At 39.4% G+C, this 20,216-nt stretch overlaps 1 protein-coding gene across 1 annotated transcript in view; it reads left to right on the top strand.

Moving 5' to 3' along the window:
• The window catches only part of DRG1 (developmentally regulated GTP binding protein 1), a 35,108-nt gene that overhangs the window by 12,432 nt on the left and 2,460 nt on the right, over positions 1 to 20,216 (top strand). The window contains exons 4-8 of the mRNA XM_003419193.4: positions 42 to 111; positions 8,310 to 8,479; positions 16,688 to 16,818; positions 17,658 to 17,825; positions 18,279 to 18,401. Coding sequence (XP_003419241.1) covers positions 42 to 111; positions 8,310 to 8,479; positions 16,688 to 16,818; positions 17,658 to 17,825; positions 18,279 to 18,401 — 662 coding nt within the window. The remainder of the gene's footprint in view (positions 1 to 41; positions 112 to 8,309; positions 8,480 to 16,687; positions 16,819 to 17,657; positions 17,826 to 18,278; positions 18,402 to 20,216) is intronic.

The raw sequence follows: 20,216 nt of genomic DNA, 5'->3' as shown, positions 1-20,216 counted from the left end.
TGATTTTTCATTTCTCCTCCTCCCCATCCTTAATCTTGCAGCTTTTGGATCTCCCAGGTATCATTGAGGGTGCCAAGGACGGCAAAGGTAGAGGCCGTCAAGTCATTGCAGGTGAGTGGTCCACGGCCATCAGGAGTTTTGAGCTTGGAAATTATGCCACAGTGAAGGGCACAGTTTTAATACTTCTCACCGGAATAGACTGTCAGAACTTGAAGGGATCTCACAGAATAATACTGTGGGCCCCAGTCTGAGGGAAAAACATAAGGACAGGAAGAGTGAAGTGCTTTGGTCAATTCCTGCTTTTGGTGGCAGATTCAAAACTAGAACTCAGGTCTGCTGACTCCCACCAATACCTTTCCTTATTTTCTTTTTTAGAATTGAACTGTTTTAAAACGCAAATCATAAATTAACAACAATCTGCTGTACCACCTCCCCTCACCGTTACTTGTATTCCCCGTGGGCAATTCCTTTCAACTCTTCAGTTGTTCTTCTCTTACTTGGCTTCATATTTCTAAGTATTATGCTTATATTGTGATTTCATAATTAGTTTTTCTTACTTTTTTTCAATTTTATTTATTTCGTTGTTGTTGAGAACATACACAGCAGAACATACACCAATTCAGTAGTTGCTACATGAACAATTCAGTGACATTGATTACATTGTCCAAGTTGTGAAACCATTCTCTCTCACCCGCTTTTTTGAGTTGTTCCTTTCCTACTGACAAACTCAGTGCCTCCTAAGGTTTCTATCTAATCTTTTGAGTTGCTGTTGTCAATTTGATCCCATGTAGATACATCTTGAAAGGGCATAATGCTCAAGGAAGACATTCTTTACTAGTTAAGCTAAACTATTATTTAGTTTTAAGAAGACTTCGGGTGTGTTTGGTTTAATTTTTAAAGGTTTAAAGATTATCTCAGGATTGGTCCCCCCCTCCCCCAAATTAATTTTGCCGGATATTTGGTGGACCCTTTCACTATGAGACTCAGGTCTTTGATTTATGGAAATTTTGTTGTTTTCTTTGATAGTTTCCTCTCTATTTTCCTGATTCTTTCTTAATGGAATGCCTATTAATGGGATCCTGGACTCCAGGATTGGGTGTATAATTTTTTTTATTGTCGTCCTTTTGTCCCTTTTATTTTGTTCTTTGTGAGACTTAACTTTATCTTCTAATCCTGCTATTTAAAAAAAAATTTCAGCCACGATACTGTTTTTACTCACTAAGACTTTGCTCCTGCCCTTTGTTCCTTCTAGAGCATCTTGTTCTTGTTTCATGGATGCATTATCTAAGAGTCTTACCAGCTCTATCAAGGACACCTGTGACTTCCCCTTATCAAACTTAATTGTCAGTTCGTTACCCACATCTTTTGAGAAAGTGATATAGTTGATCATTCCTTGAAATATTTTCTTCACTTCTTTCTGGGACACCACTGCTCCTTTCTGGTCTTTGCTTGATCTAACCCACCTTCAAGATCTCTAGGCTTTGATTGCCCAGAACCTAGTCTTGGAGATTCTTTTCTTCTCTGTCTACACTCATGGCCTTAAATGCCTAGGTATATATTCTAATGATTGTGAAATGTACAGCAGCAGCTTACCCTCTGTTGTGAACTTCAGACTAACTGCCAGTGAATCTCCATGTGCATGTTCAGTAGATACCTCAAATTTAGCATGTCTAAAACTGAACTCTTGATCTGCCATCCCCAGCTTGCTTTTCCCTTAGTGTTTCCCATCTCAATAAAGCATAAATATCTTTCAAGTCTTTTAGGCCAAACACCTTTTTCTCTAATCTTCCACATCCAGTACATTAACATATCCTATTGGCTTTATCTCAAAATGTATCTGAAATGAAGCCACTCTTTTCTGTTTGTTTCTTCGTTTGACCTCAGAAGGTTCAGTTAATCATATGCCTCAATTCATGGCACATTTTCATCATAGAACCGTGTAAGGCCCTCTCATTTATTTATGTCTATTTTTATCGCTACACCCCACTTTACTTTCCATCCCTCATGGGCAACCATTCTAATGTGTTTGATGTGTACTGTATGTAGATATTCTAACAAAATGTGTTACTGTTTTATGTGCGTGTATTTTTAATTTATCTAAAAGTTATTGTATCTCATTTTCTTTTTCATGTTTCTCTGCTAACATGTAACCTGTTGCTCCTGAAGGCATCCTGATACTCCATGGTTTGCATCCACCACATTTTACCTGTCCACTTTCCTAATTATGGTGGCCCATACTGCGTCTGTCACTACAATGAATGCTGTAAGCAACTCCATACTTGTCCCCATTCGGAAAACTGTGAAAATTTCTTTGGTGTACAGAATCACGAGCAGAATTGCTAGGTCGTAGGGTACGCGTTAATGTAAGTTAACAAAGAGTATTATAACATGCTCCAGAATGAGCCAGTCCACAGTCTACCAGCTTCCTGTTTCTTGCCATCTCTGTTCACTCTCTCTAAGCTTCTAAATTTCGATAGTATAATAGGTATAAAGTGGCAGCTCATGTTTTCATTTGCATTTCTCTGTTAACTAATGATTTTTGAGCATCACAATATGTACTCACTAGTTTGGGGTTTTCTTTTTTGGATATTGTTCATATCTTTTGTCTTTTTTTTTTTTAGTATTGCTGTCTTTCTCTTACTACTTTTCAGGAATTTCTCTTACATTCTAGATCGACACTCTACACTGTCCAATATGATAGCCACTAGCCATATATGGCTGAAATTTGGTTAAAATTAAGTAAATTTAAAGTTCAGTTCTTCAGTCACATAAGCAATATTTAAACACGTGACCTGTTGTCAGGTGCTATTGATTTGGTTCCAACTCATCGCGACCTTGTGCACAATAGAGCGAAACACTGCCCAGTCCTGCACCATCCTCACAATTGTTGCTATGCTTGAGCCCATTGTTACAGCCGGTGTCTCAATCCATCCTGTTGAGGGCCTTCCTCTTTTTTGCTGACCCTCTACCAAGCATGATGTCTAGTGGCTACCATATTGGACAACTTAAGATATAGAATATTTCCACTATCCCAGAAAGTTTTATTGAACAGCATTACTCTGGACACTAATTCTTTGTTCATTTAAAACATTGCAGATGTTTTCTTCCGTTAATTTTGTCCAAGGTAATCTTTGTGGCATAGAAATCCTTGTGGTTTATATTTTTGAAGTTTTATTTAAGAATTGCTTTTCTTTCCTTAGGTCATAAACATTTTCTCCTGTTTTCTTTAATAATTTTAGTTCCTTTATCTACCTTGAGTCTCCTCTTATATGTAGTATTGGAAGGGGGTCTACTTTTATTTTTCTCTCCATAATGAGCGCCATGTGTCTTTTTCCATTGATTTTTCACCATCTCTTCTCATCACGTATGCTGCTACCACCCTATTTCAGGCTGCCATCATGCCTTGCCTGTACTAATGTTATAGCCGTCTGTTACTCTGCTTCCATCTTTGCTGCTTTGTAGTGTTTTTTTCACCGAAGCTAGAATGATTGTGTTAAAGAAGTCAGATCATGTAATTTCATGGCTCAAAACCTTCCAGTATATTCTCATATTATTTGGAATAAGACCCAAAGTCTTTACCGTAACTTCCAAGATCATAAATGACCTGGTCCATGGATGCCTTCTGACTGACCTCTGTTTCCTACCAGTCTCCTCACATCACTGAGCTTTAGCCATCACTGACCTCTTCGCTGTTCTTGAACTCTTCAAACATTGGACTGCCTCAGAGTTTTTGGATTTAACCATTCTTCCTGTCCACAGTGCTTGTCTGTAGAGCCATATGATGCTCTTCCTTGCTTTCATCAGGTTTCTACTAAATGCTGCCTTAGAAAGTATTTTCCTGACTAGTGTATATGAAATTATGAGTCAAAATTGACTTGACGGCAGTGAGTTTGGTTTTTTTTGCTTTACCTTGATCACTTTCTCTTTACCCAACTTTTTCTTTTTTTTGCCTTTATTACCACCTGACTCATAGTTGTTTATTTATTTATAACTGTCTTGTACCACTGGAATGTAAAGTCTATGTGAAGGGAAATTTTTCTGTTCACAGTTAACTCTTCAGTAAATACTTTTTTTCTCTTTTTTTTCAATTGTGCTTTAGGTGAAAGTTCACAGTTCAAGTCAGTTTCTGATACAAAAACTTTACACACATTGTTATGTGACAGCACACTCTTCCTCTCCAGCCTGTATTTCCAGTGTCCATTCATCCAGCTCCCATCCCCCTCTGCCTTCCCATCTGGCCTCTGGGCAGGAGCTGCCCACATAGTCTCATGTGCCTACTTGAGCTAAGAAGCACACACCTCACCAGTATCATTTTATGCCGTGCAGTCCGGTCTAATCTTTGTCTGAAGAGTTGGCTTCCGGAATGGCTTTAGTTTTGGGCTAACGTAGAATCTGGGGGCCATGTCCTCTGGGGCACCTCCAGTCTCAGTCAGACCATTAAGTCTGGTCTTTTTACTGGAATTTGAGTTCTGCATCCTACCTTTCTTCTACTCCATCAGGGATTCTCTGCTGTGTTACCTGTCGGGGCAGTCACTGATGGTAGTCAGGTACCATCTAGTTCTTCTGGTCTCAGGCTGATGTATGTAGTCTCTGGTTTATGTGGCCTTTTCTGTTTCTTGGGCTTCAATAAATGCTTACTGAATGAATAAAGAAATCTCTAAAAGCAATGGTGGCTCAGTGGTAGAATTCTTGCCTTTTGTGCAGGAGACCTGGGTTTGATTCCCATCCTCAAGTGCAGCTGCCCCCTGTCTGTCAGTGGAAGCCTGCATGTTATGATGCTGAACAAGCCTCAGCAGGGCTTTCAGACAGAGTCAGACTAGGAAGAAAGGCCTGGTGATCTATTTCAGAAAATCGGCCATGATAACCCTGTAGATCACAACTGTCTGATCCCATTGTGCATTGCGTCGCCATGAGTTGGGGCCAGCTTGACAGCAACTAACGACAACAGCTGAGGATATCAGTGGTAGATGTTTTTAAATACATTTTTTTCTGCCTCCCTATATTTTTTCTATTTTTGTTTGTCTTTTTTATGGTTTGTTTTGTAGTCTGTCTTTCATCTTGGAAGTACTCTTCTCAAATGTCTGGTGATCCTTGGTGTCATGGATTAATCACAATTCAGTCCCCCAAAATAAGTGTCAACTTAGTTAGGCCATGATTCCCAGTATTGTGTGGTTGTCCTCTGTTTCGTGATTGTAATTTTCCTATGTGTTGTAAATCCTAATCTCTGCCTGTGGTTAATGAAGCAAGATTATGTTATGTTAAAGAGGATTAGGGTGGGATTTAACACCCTTGCTCAGGTCACATCTCTGATCCAGTGTAAAGGGAGCTTCCCTGGGGTGTGGACTGCACCACCTTTTATCTTACAAGAGATAAAAATAAAGGGAAGCAAGCAGAGAGAGGGGACCTTATACCACCAAGAAAGCAGCACAGGGACCAAAGCCTGTCATTTTGACCTGGGTTTTCTGCGCAGAGAAGCTCCTAGACCAAGGGAAGATTGATGACAAGGACCTTCTTCCAGAGCCCACAGAGAGAGATTCTTCCCCTGGAGCTGTCACCCTGAATTTGGACTTGTAGCCTACTAGACTGTGAGAGAATAACTTTCTCTTTGATAAAACCATCCACTTGTGGTATTTCTGTTACAGCAGCACTAGATAACTAAGATATATTGGTATTCGATTTCTGTTTTAAGAATGCGGAACTAGAAAATTGATGGGACGGGACGCTTTTGTCACTGAGCAGGAATTTTGACTGATGGGCTTTACTATATAGGGTGATGGTTCAGTGAGGCAGCTTTTTTGGAGAGAAACTCCTAGATGTTTGTAATAGTAGGTTTTTTTCCTATGGCTAGTCAGTAACTCCACAGAAAAATACTTAAGACCTCTGCTCGGAGGGTATTGTCTGTGTTCTGGGAAGTATGCTGGGAGCCGGGAAAGGGAAGGTGTCTAGGGACTCTAACGGTTGAGAGCATAGACTTCAACTAAACTTCCCTCTTTTAAATCTATTGTTTCATTGTTGTACTCTTCCAGGCCTGAGCCTGAACCTCAGTGGCATTTCTGTCTTGTATTTTGGGCCTCTTTAGAGAAAGATCCAGTTGCTCATCAAATCCACATTTCCGTTTTCAACATTCTGTTCCAGCTTTGGTGCTCTACATTCTGCATTGCCTGTTTAGGGCAACCTGTGTGTTTTCATGTGATCATCACGACATGGGTCAGACTGGGGCATATGTTTAGCTTCTTTTTTTAAACCACCTTTTTTGAATTACTGATTTTGTTTTAAAGGTGTAAAAGCTCCAAGTTTGGCATGGATTTCTTCTGAAGGGTTTCTCATACTGCTGTGGCCTTGTGGTTGTGTTCTCTGCTGTCAGGTTGATCCCAATTCATAGTGAGTCTATAGGACAGATTACTATTGCCCCATAGGGTTTCATGGGAGCAGATCGCCAGGTCTTTTCTTCTGTGGAGTGGCTAAATGGGTTCAAATGCCAACCTTTCAGTTAGCAGCTGAGTGCTTAACCATTGCGCCACTAGGACTCCTTTGTGGCCTTGTAGTTTTCTATAAACATAAAAGGTAACAGTACAACACAGAGAGCACTAGAATAGATGTTTTCAACTGCACTTTGGCTGTTGGAAGAAGCCTTTTACTCTTTGAACTTTTTTATTCTGATTTATGCCTGTTGTTCCAGGGTAATACTAATAATAGTGTCCCCTTTCATTCTCAGAAATTTCCCTTGTTTGATAAATTGTATAGTAACTCTGATTTTTTTGTTGGAATTTTTACAAGCATGTTTACTTTTTTGATAAGAAAGAAATAGATGTTAAAACAACTACAAAAAAAAAAAAATCCTCTCAGAATCTTTGATTAGCTATTATTCTGTAGAGCCTAATTAAGTCCAAACCAGATAGAAAATCTTTGGTACGTTGGGATAGGCAAAGATTTCTTAATTGGGACACTGAAATCACGAACCATGAAAGAAACAATTGATAAATTGTGTATTATAAGAATTAAAAACTTTAACTTTTTAGAAGACGCACTTAAAAATGAAAAAGCAAGTCACATATGGGGAGAAAATATTTGCAATGTGTGTATCTGACAAAGAACTTTATCTGGAATATATAAAGAACTTTCATATTTCAGGAATAAGAAGACAACCCAATTAAAAAAAAAATGGGCAAAAGAGTAAACTCAAAAGAAGACATGAATAAGCACGTGAAAAGATGTTTAACATCATTAGTCATCAAGGAAATGCAAATTAAAACCACAATGAGGTGTCATTGCATACCTATTAGAATGGCTAAAGTTAAAAAAAATAATGATAATACCAAAGGTTGTTGAGGATGAGTAGCAATTGAGATTGTTGTACACTGCTGAAGGGAGTGTAAAAACAGTTTAACAGTTTTTTGTAACCTGTACCTACCATATAACCCAGAAATTTCACTTCTTGGTATTTCTTCAGGAGAATGAAAATGTATACCCGCAGAAAGACCTGTACATGAATGTTCTTAGTAGCATTAGTCATAATTACCTGAAATTGTACGTAATCCCAATGTCCATCAACAGGTGAATGGATGAACAAATTGTATATGCATAAAATGGAGTACTGCTCAGTAATGAGAGGAATGAATTACTGATAAATACATAGCATGAATGAATTTCAAAAACATTATGCTTAGTTAAAAGAGACACAAAAGACTACATACTGTATGATTCCACTTAATGTGAAATTCTAAAAAGTACAAACTAATCTGGTGACAGAAAGCAGATCAGTGGGTGGCTGGGAGTGGAGGGAACGATTGCAGAGGAGCACAACAAGGGAACTTCTGGAGATGATGGAAAGATTCTGCATTTTGATTGCTATGGTGGTTACACTGGTGTATACATTTGTTATCCAACTATGCTTAAAATGGATACAATGTATCTTTTTAAAATTATACCTCAATAAAGTGAATTAAAAATACGTTAACCAGATGATCTTATTCTTTTAGAGTTTTTTCTGCTTTAAGTCTTTCTAAGCTGTTTTGGAGATACAGGCAGTTGTTTGGTTAGTATCTTTATTCCAACTAGCTTTTCTACTAGTGTATCTAGAAGGTATGCCCACTCTTTGGCAAATATGTAATGACTTCAAGGCATACACTTTAAATTGACTTTTGGAATAATTTGTAAGCTTAAGAGCTTGATGTGTGTGTGTGTATCAAAAAAATCCTCTATCTCTTTAATGTAGGAAAAAAAACCTTCAGGCTATTTGAATATTTGGGTTAGTTAAGGCTTTATGTTGACCTTTGGTTGACTATAAATTTTTTCCCCCAATTCTTCAGTGGCTCGAACCTGTAACTTGATCCTGATTGTTCTGGATGTCCTGAAACCCTTGGGACATAAGAAGATAATTGAAAACGAGCTGGAAGGCTTTGGTATTCGCTTGAACAGCAAAGCCCCCAACATTGGCTTTAAGAAGAAGGACAAGGGAGGCATTAATCTCACAGCCACCGTAAGTGGGGAAGGTGACATGGGGCAGGCTGCTAAAGGGACCGGGGTGGGGATTAAAAATTAACTGGCTTCTTTCTGTCCTAAATGAGCCAGCACCATGTGACCTTGCAAAGACTGACAAGACATTAAGAAAAGGACAGGAGTCAGTCTGAGAGTTACCTTTGTAGCTTCGTTTCCTCTTTTGGGTTATCTGTTTGGGGTGGTGGGGGCTATGGACTACCTTATACTTGCATGAAGTAGATGGTTGTCAGATGTGATGTTTTCATTCATTCATTCATTCACTTAGTGCAAATTTATAGAGCCCCTACTATTGGCCAAGCATTGTTTTAAACTCTGGGGATGTAACAGGGAGTGTCTTAGTTATCTAGTGCTCCCATAACAGAATACCACCAGTGGTTGGCTTTACCAAATAAAAGTTTATTCCCTCACATCCTAGGAGGCTAGAAGTCCAATTTCAGGGTGCCAGCTCCAGGGGAAGGCTTTCTGTCTATCAGCTCTGGGGGACAGTCTTTGTTATCAATCTTCTCCTGGCCTAGAAGTTTCTCAGCACAGGGACCCTGGATCTAAAAGGTACACTCTCTCTGAGCTCTCCTTTGTGGGTAGTATGAGGTCCCCATCTCTCTGCTGGCTTCTCTCGTATATCTCAAGAGAGATTGCCTCAAGACACACCCTAATCTTATGGATTGAGTCCTGCCTCATAAACATAACTGCCTCTGACCTTACCTTATGAACATCATAAAGCTGTTGGCTTTGAGTCAGTTCCGACTCATAGAGACTGTAGGACAGAGTAGAACATTTCCAAGGAATGGCTGTGGACTTAACCTCCACACCTTTTGGTTAGCAGCTGAATGCTGAACCATTGTGCCACCAGGGCTCCGTTAACATTACAGAGGTAAGATTTACAATACATAGGAAAATTACATCAGATTACAGAAAGTTGGACAGTCACACAATCCTGGGAAACATGGCCTACCCAAGTTGATACACATTTTTCAGGGACACGATTCAATCCATAACAGGTAGCAAACAAAAGTTAATGAGTAAAATACAATATATTAGAAGATGATGAATCTTAAAAAAAAAAACCTGAATCTAAGGATAGGGAAAAGAGGATAGGGAAGGAGTGTTGGTGTGGGGATTGCAGTTTTAAGTAGGGTGGTCAGGGAAGATTTCACTGAGTTAACATGAGGATGTGAACCAAGTGGATTCTTGCAGGAGAACATTTCATGTAGAGAAAATAGCTGAGTGAAGGCGCTGAGGTAGAGCATGTCTTTGCATGCTTGAGGAAAAGAGTGAGCAGAGATAGTCTAGGGCCATACATGCTTTTAGTTTGAGTTCCGACCCACAGAGTAAACATGATTTGACTTAGTTTTTTTTTTTTTTTTTAATTTTATTGTGATGAAATACATAACAAAGTTTGCCATTTTAACCATTTTCAAGTGTACGATTCAGTGACAATTACATTTATCAGGTGCTACCATTGCCACTGTTTCCGAAAGTTTTACAAAACTTCAAACAGAAACTTGATACCCCTTCGGCAGTAACTCCCATTCCCTCCTCCCCACAGCCTCTAGTAACCACAAATGAACTTTCGTCTCTGAATTTGCCTATTCTAGATATTTCGTATAAGTGGGAGAATACAATGTCTTATTTTGTCTGACTTATTCAGCATAATGTTTTCAGTGTTCATCTGTATTATAGCATGTATCAGAGTTTCATTTCTTTTTATGACTGAATAATATTGTATATATACCACATTTTGCTTATCTATTCATCTTTTTATGGATGCTTGGGTTGTTTCCACCTTTTGGTTATTGTGAATAATGAATAATGGTGCAGTGAACATTTGTGTACAAGTATCTATTTGAATCCTTGTTCTTGCTTTCTCTTGTGTATATACCTGGGAGTGGAATTTCTGGGTCATATGGAAATTCTGTATTCAACTTTTTAAGAAACTGCCAAACTGTTTTCCATAGCAGCTGCACCATTTTACATTCCCACCAGTAATGCACAAGGGTTCCAATTTTTTCACATTCTTGCCAACACTTGTGAGTTTCCATTTTCTCTGTTAATAGCCATCCGTTGACTTTGGTTTTAATGGGATCATACTAGATGTTGAAACCGCTCCACCGTGGGTGACCCTGCTGGTGTATGAATACTGGTGGCATAGCTTCTGTCATCACAGCAACACACAAGCCCCCACAGTACGACAAACTGACAGACGTGGGAATAAGTTTTAGCTGAGCTTCCAGACTAAGACAGACTAGGAAGAAGGACCTGGCAGTCTACTTCTGCAAAAAATTAGCCAGTGAGAACCTTATGAATAGCAGCCGAAAATTGTCTGATACAGTGTTAGAAGATGAGACCCTCAAGTTAGAACGAACTCAAAAGACAACTGGGGAAGAGCTGTCTTCTCAAAGTAGAGCTGACCTTAACGATGTGGATAGAGTCAAGCATTCAGGACATTGATTTGCTGATGTGGCACAACTCAAAATGAGAAGAAACAGCTGTAAACATCCACTAATAGGAACATGGAACGTATGAAGTACGAAAATAGGAAATCATCAAAAATGAAATGGAACACTTGAAGATTGATAAGCTTGGGATTAGTGAGCTGAAATGGACGTTTTGAATTGAACAATCATATGCTCTACGATGCCAGGAATGACGAACAGAATGGCGTTGTATTCATTGTCAAAAAGAATATTTCAGGATCTATCCTGAAGTACAGAGTTGTCAGTGATAGGATAATATCCATATGCCTACAATGAAGACCAGTTAACACTACTGTTATTCAAATTTACACACAACCACTAAGGCCAAAGGTGAAGAAACTGAAGATTTTTTACCTACTTTTGCAGTCTGAAATTGATCAAACATGCAGTCAGGATGCATTGATAATTACTGGAGATTGGAATGCAAAAGTTGGAAACAAAGAAGGACTGGTAGTTGGAAAATACGGTCTCAGTGTTAGAAATGATGCCGGAGATCATATGATTGAATTTTGCAAGACCAACGGCTTCTTCATTGCAAATACCTTTTTCATCAATATAAACGGTGACTATACACGTGGACCTTACTGGATGGAATACACAGGAATCAAATCGACTACATCTGTGGAAAGAGATGATGGAAAACCTCAGTATCAACAGTCAGAACAAAGCCAGGGGCCAACTGTGTAACAGGCCGTCATTTGCTCCTATGCAAATTGAAGCTGAAGAAAATTAGAACAAGTCCATGAGAGCCAAAATACAACCTTAAGTATATATCACACCTGAATTTAGAGACCATCTCAAGAATAGATTTGACACATTGAGCACCAATGACTAAAGACTAGAGGAGTTGTGGAATGACCTCAAGGACATCATACATGAAGAAAACAAGAGGTCATTATAAAAACAGGGAAGAAAGAAAAGACCAAAACAGATATCAGAAGAGACCCTAAAATTTGCTCTTGAACTATCAAGTAGCTAAAGCAAGTAGAAGAAATGATGAACTAAAGGAGCTGAATAGATTTCACAGGGCAACTTGAGAAGACAAAGTATTGTAATGACATGCAAAGACCTGGAGTTAGAAAACCAAAAGGGAAGAACAAAAATGGCGTTTCTGAAGCTGAAAGAACTGAAGAGAAAATTCAGACCTTGAGCTGCAATCGTGAAGGATTCTATGGATAAAATACTAAACGATGCAGGAAGCATCAAAAGAACATGGAAGGAATACATAAATCACTGTACCAGAAAGAATTGGTTGAGGTTCAGCCATTTAAAGAGGTAGCATATGATCAAGAACTGATAGTACTGAAGAAGTCCAAGCTGCGCTGAAGACCTTGGCGAAAGACAAGGTTTCAGGATTGACAGAATACTAATTAAGATGTTTTGTCTGGAAGTACCCACTTGTCTATGTCAAGAAATTTAGAAGACAGCTATCCTGCCAATCGACTGGAAGAGATGTATATATATGCCTGTTTCAAAGAAGGGTGATCCAACCAAATGAGGAAATTATCGAAGAATATGGTTAATGCCACACATGTAAAATTTTGCAGATCGTTCGAGAGCTGTTGCAGCAGTGCATGGACAGGGAATTGCCAGAAACTCAAGCCAGATTCAGAAGAGGACATGGAACCAGGGATATCATTGCTGATGTCAGGTGGATCCTGACTGAAAGCAGAAAATGTCAGAAAGATGTTTACCTGTGTTTTATTGACTATGCAAAGGCATTTGACTGCATGGATCATAACAAACTATGGATAACATTGTCAAGAATGGGAATTTCAGAACACTTAATTGTGCATATGAGGAACCTGTACCTAGGTCAGTTGGCAGTCATTTGTACAGAACAAGGGAATAGTGCGTGAGTTAAAGTCAGGAAAGGTGTGCGTCAGGGTTGTATCCTTTCACCATACTTATTCAATTTATGTGCTCAGCGAATAATCTGAGAAGCTAGACTTTGTGAAGAACGGGACATCAGGATTGAAGGAAGACTCGTAAACAACCTGCATTATGCAGATGACACAACCTTGCTTGCTGAAAGTGAAGAGGACTTGAAGTACTTATTAATGAAGATCAAAGACCACAGCCTTCAGTATGGATTACGCTTCAACATAAAGAAAACAAAAATCCTCACAAGTGAATCAATAAGCAACGGGATAAGTGGAGAAAAGATTGAAGTTGTCAAACATTTCATTTTACTTGGATCCACAATCAATGCCCATGGAAGCAGCAGTCAGGAAATCAAATGATACATTGCATTGGGCAAATCTGCAAAAGACCTCTTTAAAGTGTTAAAGAGCAAAAATGTTACTTTAAGGACAAGGGTGCACCATGGTGTTTTCATTCGCTTCATATGCATGTGAAAGCTGGGGAGTGAATAAGGAAGACTGAAGAATTGACCCCTTTTAATTATGGCATTGGTGAAGAATATTGAGTGTACCATGGGCTGCCAAAAGAACGAACAAATCTGTCTTGGAAGATGTACAGCCAGGATGCTTGTTAGAAGTGAGGATGACGAGACTTTATCTCACGTGCTTGGGACATGTTATCAAGAGGAACCAGTCCCTGGAGAAGGGCATTATGCTTGGTAAAGTAGAGGGTCAGCAAAAAAGAGGAAAACCCTTGGGATAGGTTGACACAGTTGCTACAACAGTGGGCTCAAGTGTAACAACGATTGTGAGGATGGCACAGGACCGGTCAGTGTTTCATTCCCTTGTACATAGGGTCTCTGTGAGTCGGACAGATTGAATAAGTATGATGAAAGGAGGTAACCTTGAGACACACTTTTCTTGATTTTAAACCATACAGTATCCACTCGCTTTGTTTGAAAACTGCCTCTCGGTCTACGGACAGGTTCCGTATGAGCACGATAAAGTATTCTGGAATTCTCATTCTTCGCAATGTTATCCATAATTTGTTATGATCCTCACAGTCCAATGTCTTTACGTAGTCAATAAAACACAGGTAAACATCTTTCTGATATTCTCTGCTTTCATCCAAGATCCATCTTACATCAGCAGTGCTATCCCTCATTCCACGTGCTCTTCTGGGCCCAACTTGAATTACTGGCAGTTCCCCCGTCGTTGTACTGCTGGAGGTGCTTTTGAATTATCTTCAGCAAAATTTTATTTGCGTGTGATATGATACTGTTTGATAATTTCATTATTCTGTTGAATCACTTTTCTTTGGAATGGGTACAGATATGGATCTCTTCCAGTTGGTTGGCAGGGTAGCTTTCTTCCAAATTTCTTGGCATAGGCGAGTGAGTGCTTCTAGCATTGCATCTATTTGTTGAAACATCTCAATTGTATTCTGTCTATTCCTGGAGCCTCGTTTTTCACCAGTGCCTTCAGTGCAGCTTGGACTTCTTCCTTCAGTACTATCGGTTCTTGATCATATGCTGCCTCCTCAAGTGGTTGAATGCCAGCCAGTTCTTTTTGGTACAGTGACTCTGTAATCCTGCAATCTTTGGATACTTCTTGCGTTGTTCAATATTTTGCCCATAGAATCTTGTATTGAAACTTGAGGCTTGAATTTTTTCTTCTGTTCTTTCAGCTTAAATATTGAACATGTTCTTCCCTTTTGGTTTCCTAACTCCTGGTCTTGGGCATTTCATTGTAATACTTGGTCTTCTAAAGCTGCCCTTCAAAATCTTCTGTTCAGCACTTTTACTTCATGATTTCTTCTATTCATTTTAGCTACCTAATGTTCAAGAGCAAGTTTCAGAGTCTCTTCTGACATGTTTTGGGCTTTTCTTTCTTTCCTGTCTTTTTAACAACCTTTTACTTTCTTCATGTAGGATGTCCTTGATGTCTTCCCACAACTCATCTGTTCTTCAGGCATCAGTGTTCAGTGCGTCAAATCTGTTCCTGAGACGCTCTCTGACTTCAAGTTGGGTGTACTCAGGCTCTCTGACTTCAGGTTGGGTGTGCTCAGGATCACACTCTGGCTCTCTGACTTCAGGCTGGGTGTGCTCAGGATCACACTCTGGCTCTCTGACTTCAGGTTGGGTGTGCTCAGGATCACACTCTGGCTCTCTGACTTCAGGTTGGGTGTGCTCAGGATCACACTCTGGCTCTCTGACTTCAGGCTGGGTGTGCTCAGGATCACACTCTGGCTCTCTGACTTCAGGTTGGGTGTGCTGAGGATCACACTCTGGCTCTCATGGATGTATTTGAGTTTTCTTCAGGTTCAGCTTGTGCTTGTCTATGAGCAGTTGATGGCCATGGGCTGAACAGACCATCAGTTGCTTATATGCAAGTTCAGGTTAAGCTGAAGAAAATTAAAAGTCATCAGTGAAAGCCAAAATACGACCTTTAGTATATCCCAGCTGAATTTGAAGACCATCTCAAGAATAGATTCGACACATTGAAAACTAATGACTGAAGACCGGACAAGCTGTGGGAGGACATTAAGGATATCATACATGAAGAAAGTAAAAGGTCATTAAAAAGACAAGAAAGGAAGAGAAGACTAAAATGGATGTCAGAAGAGACTCTGAAACTTGCCCTTGAACATAGAGTAGCTAAAGCTAATGGAAGAAATCCTTTGCTCTAGTGGTTGGTGTGTGAATTGGAATTATAGTCATATTAACTGGTCTTCCTTGTTGGTGTATGGATATTGTCTTATCACCGAGAGCGTTGTACTTCAGGATAGATCTTGAAATGTTGTTTTTGACAATGAATGTGAAGCTGTTCTTCAGTTTGTCATTCTTGGCGTAGTAGACCATATGGTTGTCTGATTGAGAATCGCTAGTACCAGTCCATTGCAGCTCACTAATGCCACGGTTATCAATCTTCAAGTTTTTCAGTTTATTTTTGACAACTTCCAATTTTCCCATATTCATAGTTCATACATTCCATGTTCTGGTTATTAATGGATGTTTGCAGCTGCTTCTCATTTTGAGTTGTACCACATCGGCAAATGAAGGTCACAAAAGCTTTACCAGGGTCATTAAGGTTGACTATACTTTGAGGAGAGGCAGCTACTCCCCAGTCGTATTTTGGGTGCCTCCCAACCTGAGAGCTCATCTTCCAGCACTGTATCAGTGTTCCACTGCTATTCATAAGGTTTTTACCGGCCAGTTATTTTAGAAGTAGGTTGCCAGGTTCTTCTTTCTCTTCTGTTAGTCTGAGAGCTCTGCTGAAACCTGTCCACCATGGGTGACTCTGCTGTTATTTGAAATATCCGTGGCATAGCTTCCAGCATCACAGGAACGTAAGCAAGCCAGCACAGTATGACAAACTGACAGAAAGTTGTGGGATTAGAGATTGGAAGATGGGAAAAAAAAGCAAATAAGATTTCTCATATAAAGTAGGACTGGATGCAAAACTGGAAATTGAGTAAAGAAAGTTTCTTATAGGAGGGATTGATCAGATTTGTCAAATGCTGCTTCTAGGTCATATAATTTAGAACTGAGAATTTTCCACACTAAATTTAACATTCTGGAGGTCCAGATGACTTGGCTGGCATACAGTTAAGCTGTCCTGCCCAATAGATCTTTCCCATTGTCCTATCATGTTTGAAATTTTAGCATACAAGATTTTTTCCTTTGAGATCAGAAAGCTTTTTCGTTTTTATACATTGCCTACATTCTTCTCCAGGGTAGTAATCTTTAGAAGTGAATTTGAACTTTAGCTAGAATTATCCAGATATATGGGTATGTACTCTTGGGACATCTTTTGCTCTCTGACCATTCATTGTGTTCTTGGCCCATTCAGTGCCCTCAGAGTGAGCTGGATGCTGAAACTGTGAAGAGCATTCTGGCTGAATACAAAATTCATAATGCCGATGTGACTCTGCGAAGCGATGCCACAGCTGATGACCTCATTGATGTGGTGGAAGGAAATAGGTACTGATCAGCCTGGTACCTGAATTTTACTTTGTAGCTTTCTAATGGAAGTAACATTGAATCATTGATTGGACATCAATTTTAAGCGTAGTTGTGCTGTTATCTCAAGTAAATAGTGGGGATTTGGTTTTTTATCTATAAAATGAGGTGTTCTTAATTTCTCACATTCTTCCTTTCAGTGAAATTTGATTATTTTGATTAAGTTTCTCATTTCAGGTACTTGCTGTGAACTAGGCTGTCCCCTAAGCTTTGTGTTTGTGTGGTGGTAGAAGAGAGTAGGTTCTCACACTGTGCTCTCAGAAGTAATCCATCTGAGAAAGTTTGTTGCCTTCTTTACAAAACTGAGAGCTGGGCAGGCCTGGTCTGTTCTCTCCAGTCCACAGGGATGTAGCTGAACACTTATTCCATGAAACATTACTATTATTAAAACTTCTATAATTTCAACTACTGTTAAAATTATTCCTGACATTTTAATGTAATATTTTGTATTTGTTTTTGTATGCACTTGTTCCTGTTTATTGGATAAATTTATTCTTCATTTGAAAACAAACAAAAGCCAACACTTTTGAGTTAGGCATTTTATAAGTGAGGCAACTGAAGCTTGAGAATTTGTCACTTGCCTAATAGGACCCATAGCAGCCATATTGATTGAACACTAGGAATGTCACTTTGCCTATAGTTCACTTTTTGGACTTTTCATCTTATTTTGGTAGAAAGCCTATTTCGTACCCATCTGCCTTAAGTGGTAGGGTCCTGCGTGAAGACGTGATGATAACCCGATTGACAGTCTTGTCAGCAACTTGAGGCTGATGTCCTATTTGTCTCTTCTTCTTCTATAGAGTTTATATCCCCTGTATCTATGTGTTAAATAAGATTGATCAGATCTCCATTGAGGAATTGGATATCATCTATAAGGTACCTCACTGTGTACCCATCTCTGCCCACCACCGCTGGAATTTTGATGACCTGTTGGAAAAGATCTGGGACTATCTGAAACTAGTGAGGATGTAAGTCTCGGTGTTTAGGGGAGTATTGCTGTAGGAATTGAACCAGACTATCCTAAAATAGGAAACCCCGGCAGCATAGTGGTTAAGTGCTACAGCTGCTAACCAAAGGGTTGGCAGTTTGAATCCGCCAGGCGCTCCTTGGAAACTCTATGGGGCAATTATACCTTGTCCTATAGGGTCGCTATGAGTCGGAATCGACTCGACAGCCCTGAGTTTGGTTTTTTTTGGTTTTATCCTAAAATACCTTCTGGAGCTCATTAATAAAATCTGTTTCTTTTGGAATTCTAAACAAATTAGTTCCTATCATCTGCTACACCATACTGAGGGTGTTGTCTTTCTCAGGTTGGAGGTTATTATCCTGATCTGCTCTCCTCAGGGGTGGTGGAAGGTGGGTTTACATTCAACACATGAAACGTTCCAAGCAGAAGACAACCTCTGTTCCCTCTGTTCTAGTTACACAAAACCCAAAGGCCAGTTACCAGACTACACATCCCCGGTTGTGCTGCCTGACTCCAGGACCACGGTGGAGGATTTCTGCATGAAGATTCACAAAAATCTTATCAAAGAATTTAAATAGTAAGTATCATGAGTATGTGGTACCTCCTTTTCTAATTTCATTAACTAGGAATCCTTAGGATAGCTTAAAGAAGCCTGGCAGCTGGGAAGCTGCTGAAATGTTTGCTTGGTTTGAACTTAATAGTGGCTTCTTAAGGGTATGCAGGTTGGAGCAGGAAAAGCTTTGGGAGCCTCTTAGGTGAGGTGGGCTTATGGTATAGAGGGCCCTGGCTTTCTCTCATTAATTCATCTTCCCCTTGACAACCACAAATGTTAATTGCTGCCAGCATCATGCTGGCCTCCATTGGATACTCCCTCTAAAATACCAGCTTAAGTATGGGCAAAACCTCCTCTTTCTCATACTTTTCAGTGCTAATATAGGCTAAAAAAATTTTTTTAATGTTTATTTTGAACTAATTTTAGACTTACAGAAAAGTTGTAAAACTAGTACAGAGAGTTCCCTTGTATCACTCACCCTACTTCTCCTAATGTTAACAGCTCACATAACCAGTGTACAGTTATGAAGAACAGGAAATTAACATTGGTACAGGGTCACTATGAGTCAGAATTGACTTGATGGCAACAGGTTTGGGTTTTTTTTAATTTTTGTAATATTATTAACCAAACTACAGACCTTAGGTTTCACCTTTTTTTCTGGTCTTCCAGTCTGTAACATTTCCTTAGTCTTTCATGACTTTGGCACTTGTTATTTTGTAGAACTATCTTTAATTTGAGTTGTTCCAGAGTTTTCTCATGATGAAGTGAGATTAATGCATTTTTGGTAAGAATACCCTAAAAACGATGATGTGTCCTTAGCACATGACATCACAACGTTCATGATGTCTTGTTGATGGTGATACTTACCTTGATCACTTGGTTAATTTGGTGTTTGCTGGGTCTCTCTACTGTTGATGGTGATACTTACCTTGATCACTTGGTTAAGTTGGTGTCTGCTGGGTCTCTCTACTGTAAAGTTACTGTCTGTCTTAGTATTTGACTTGTGTCTTGAGGGAGATACTTTTGAGATTATGTCAATTCTCTTTCTTCACTTTTTCACCCATTCTCTTTATGTCCTTGTCTGTACAGACACGTATCTTGTGTGTGTGTGGTACAATACATATGTATAACAAAAAAGTTGCCATTTTAACCATTTTTAAGTGTGCATATTCAGCGACATTATCTTCTCCATGCTGTGTAATCATCACCACTGTCCATTTCCAAAAGTTAATGATCACTCTAACCAGAAACTCAGTACCCCTTTAGAAATAACTGTCCCTTTTACCCTCCTCCAGCACCTGGTTACCACTCAAATTTGTTTTCTCTGTGCCGGTTCTTGATACTTCATAGAAGTGACATCATACAGTGTGTGTCCTTATAACCATGTTATTTCCTATTTTTTCTACTTTAGGTAGTTTTCTAGTCTTTAAACAGCTCTTTCCCATTTGATTTTTTTACTCTAGAAGTAGGATTAATGATTGTCGTGGTGTTTGACATGGATTGCTAACTTGCTTTCCAAAAGGGATGAATCAGTTTGCATTGCCATCAACAAAATAGAAGGTGTTGATTTTTTTTTTATCATGACTTAAGTGAAAGTTTACAAATCAAGTCAGTCTTTCACACAAAAACTTATATACACCTTGCTACATACTCCCAATTCCTTTCCCTGTAATGAGATAGCCCGCTCCCTCCCTCCACTCTCTCTTTTTGTGTCTATTCTGCCAGCTTCTAACGCCCTCTACCCTCTCATCTCCCCTCCAGACAGGAGATGCCAACATAGTCTCAAGTGTCCACCTGATCCAAGAAGCTCACCCCTCACCAGCATCCCTCTCCATCCCA

Source organism: Loxodonta africana, chromosome 19 (genome assembly GCF_030014295.1).
Source record: "Loxodonta africana isolate mLoxAfr1 chromosome 19, mLoxAfr1.hap2, whole genome shotgun sequence".
Classification (NCBI taxonomy): Eukaryota; Metazoa; Chordata; class Mammalia; order Proboscidea; family Elephantidae; genus Loxodonta; species Loxodonta africana.
Note: the sequence above shows the minus strand (reverse complement) of the source record. Positions and strands in the feature narration are given on the sequence as shown.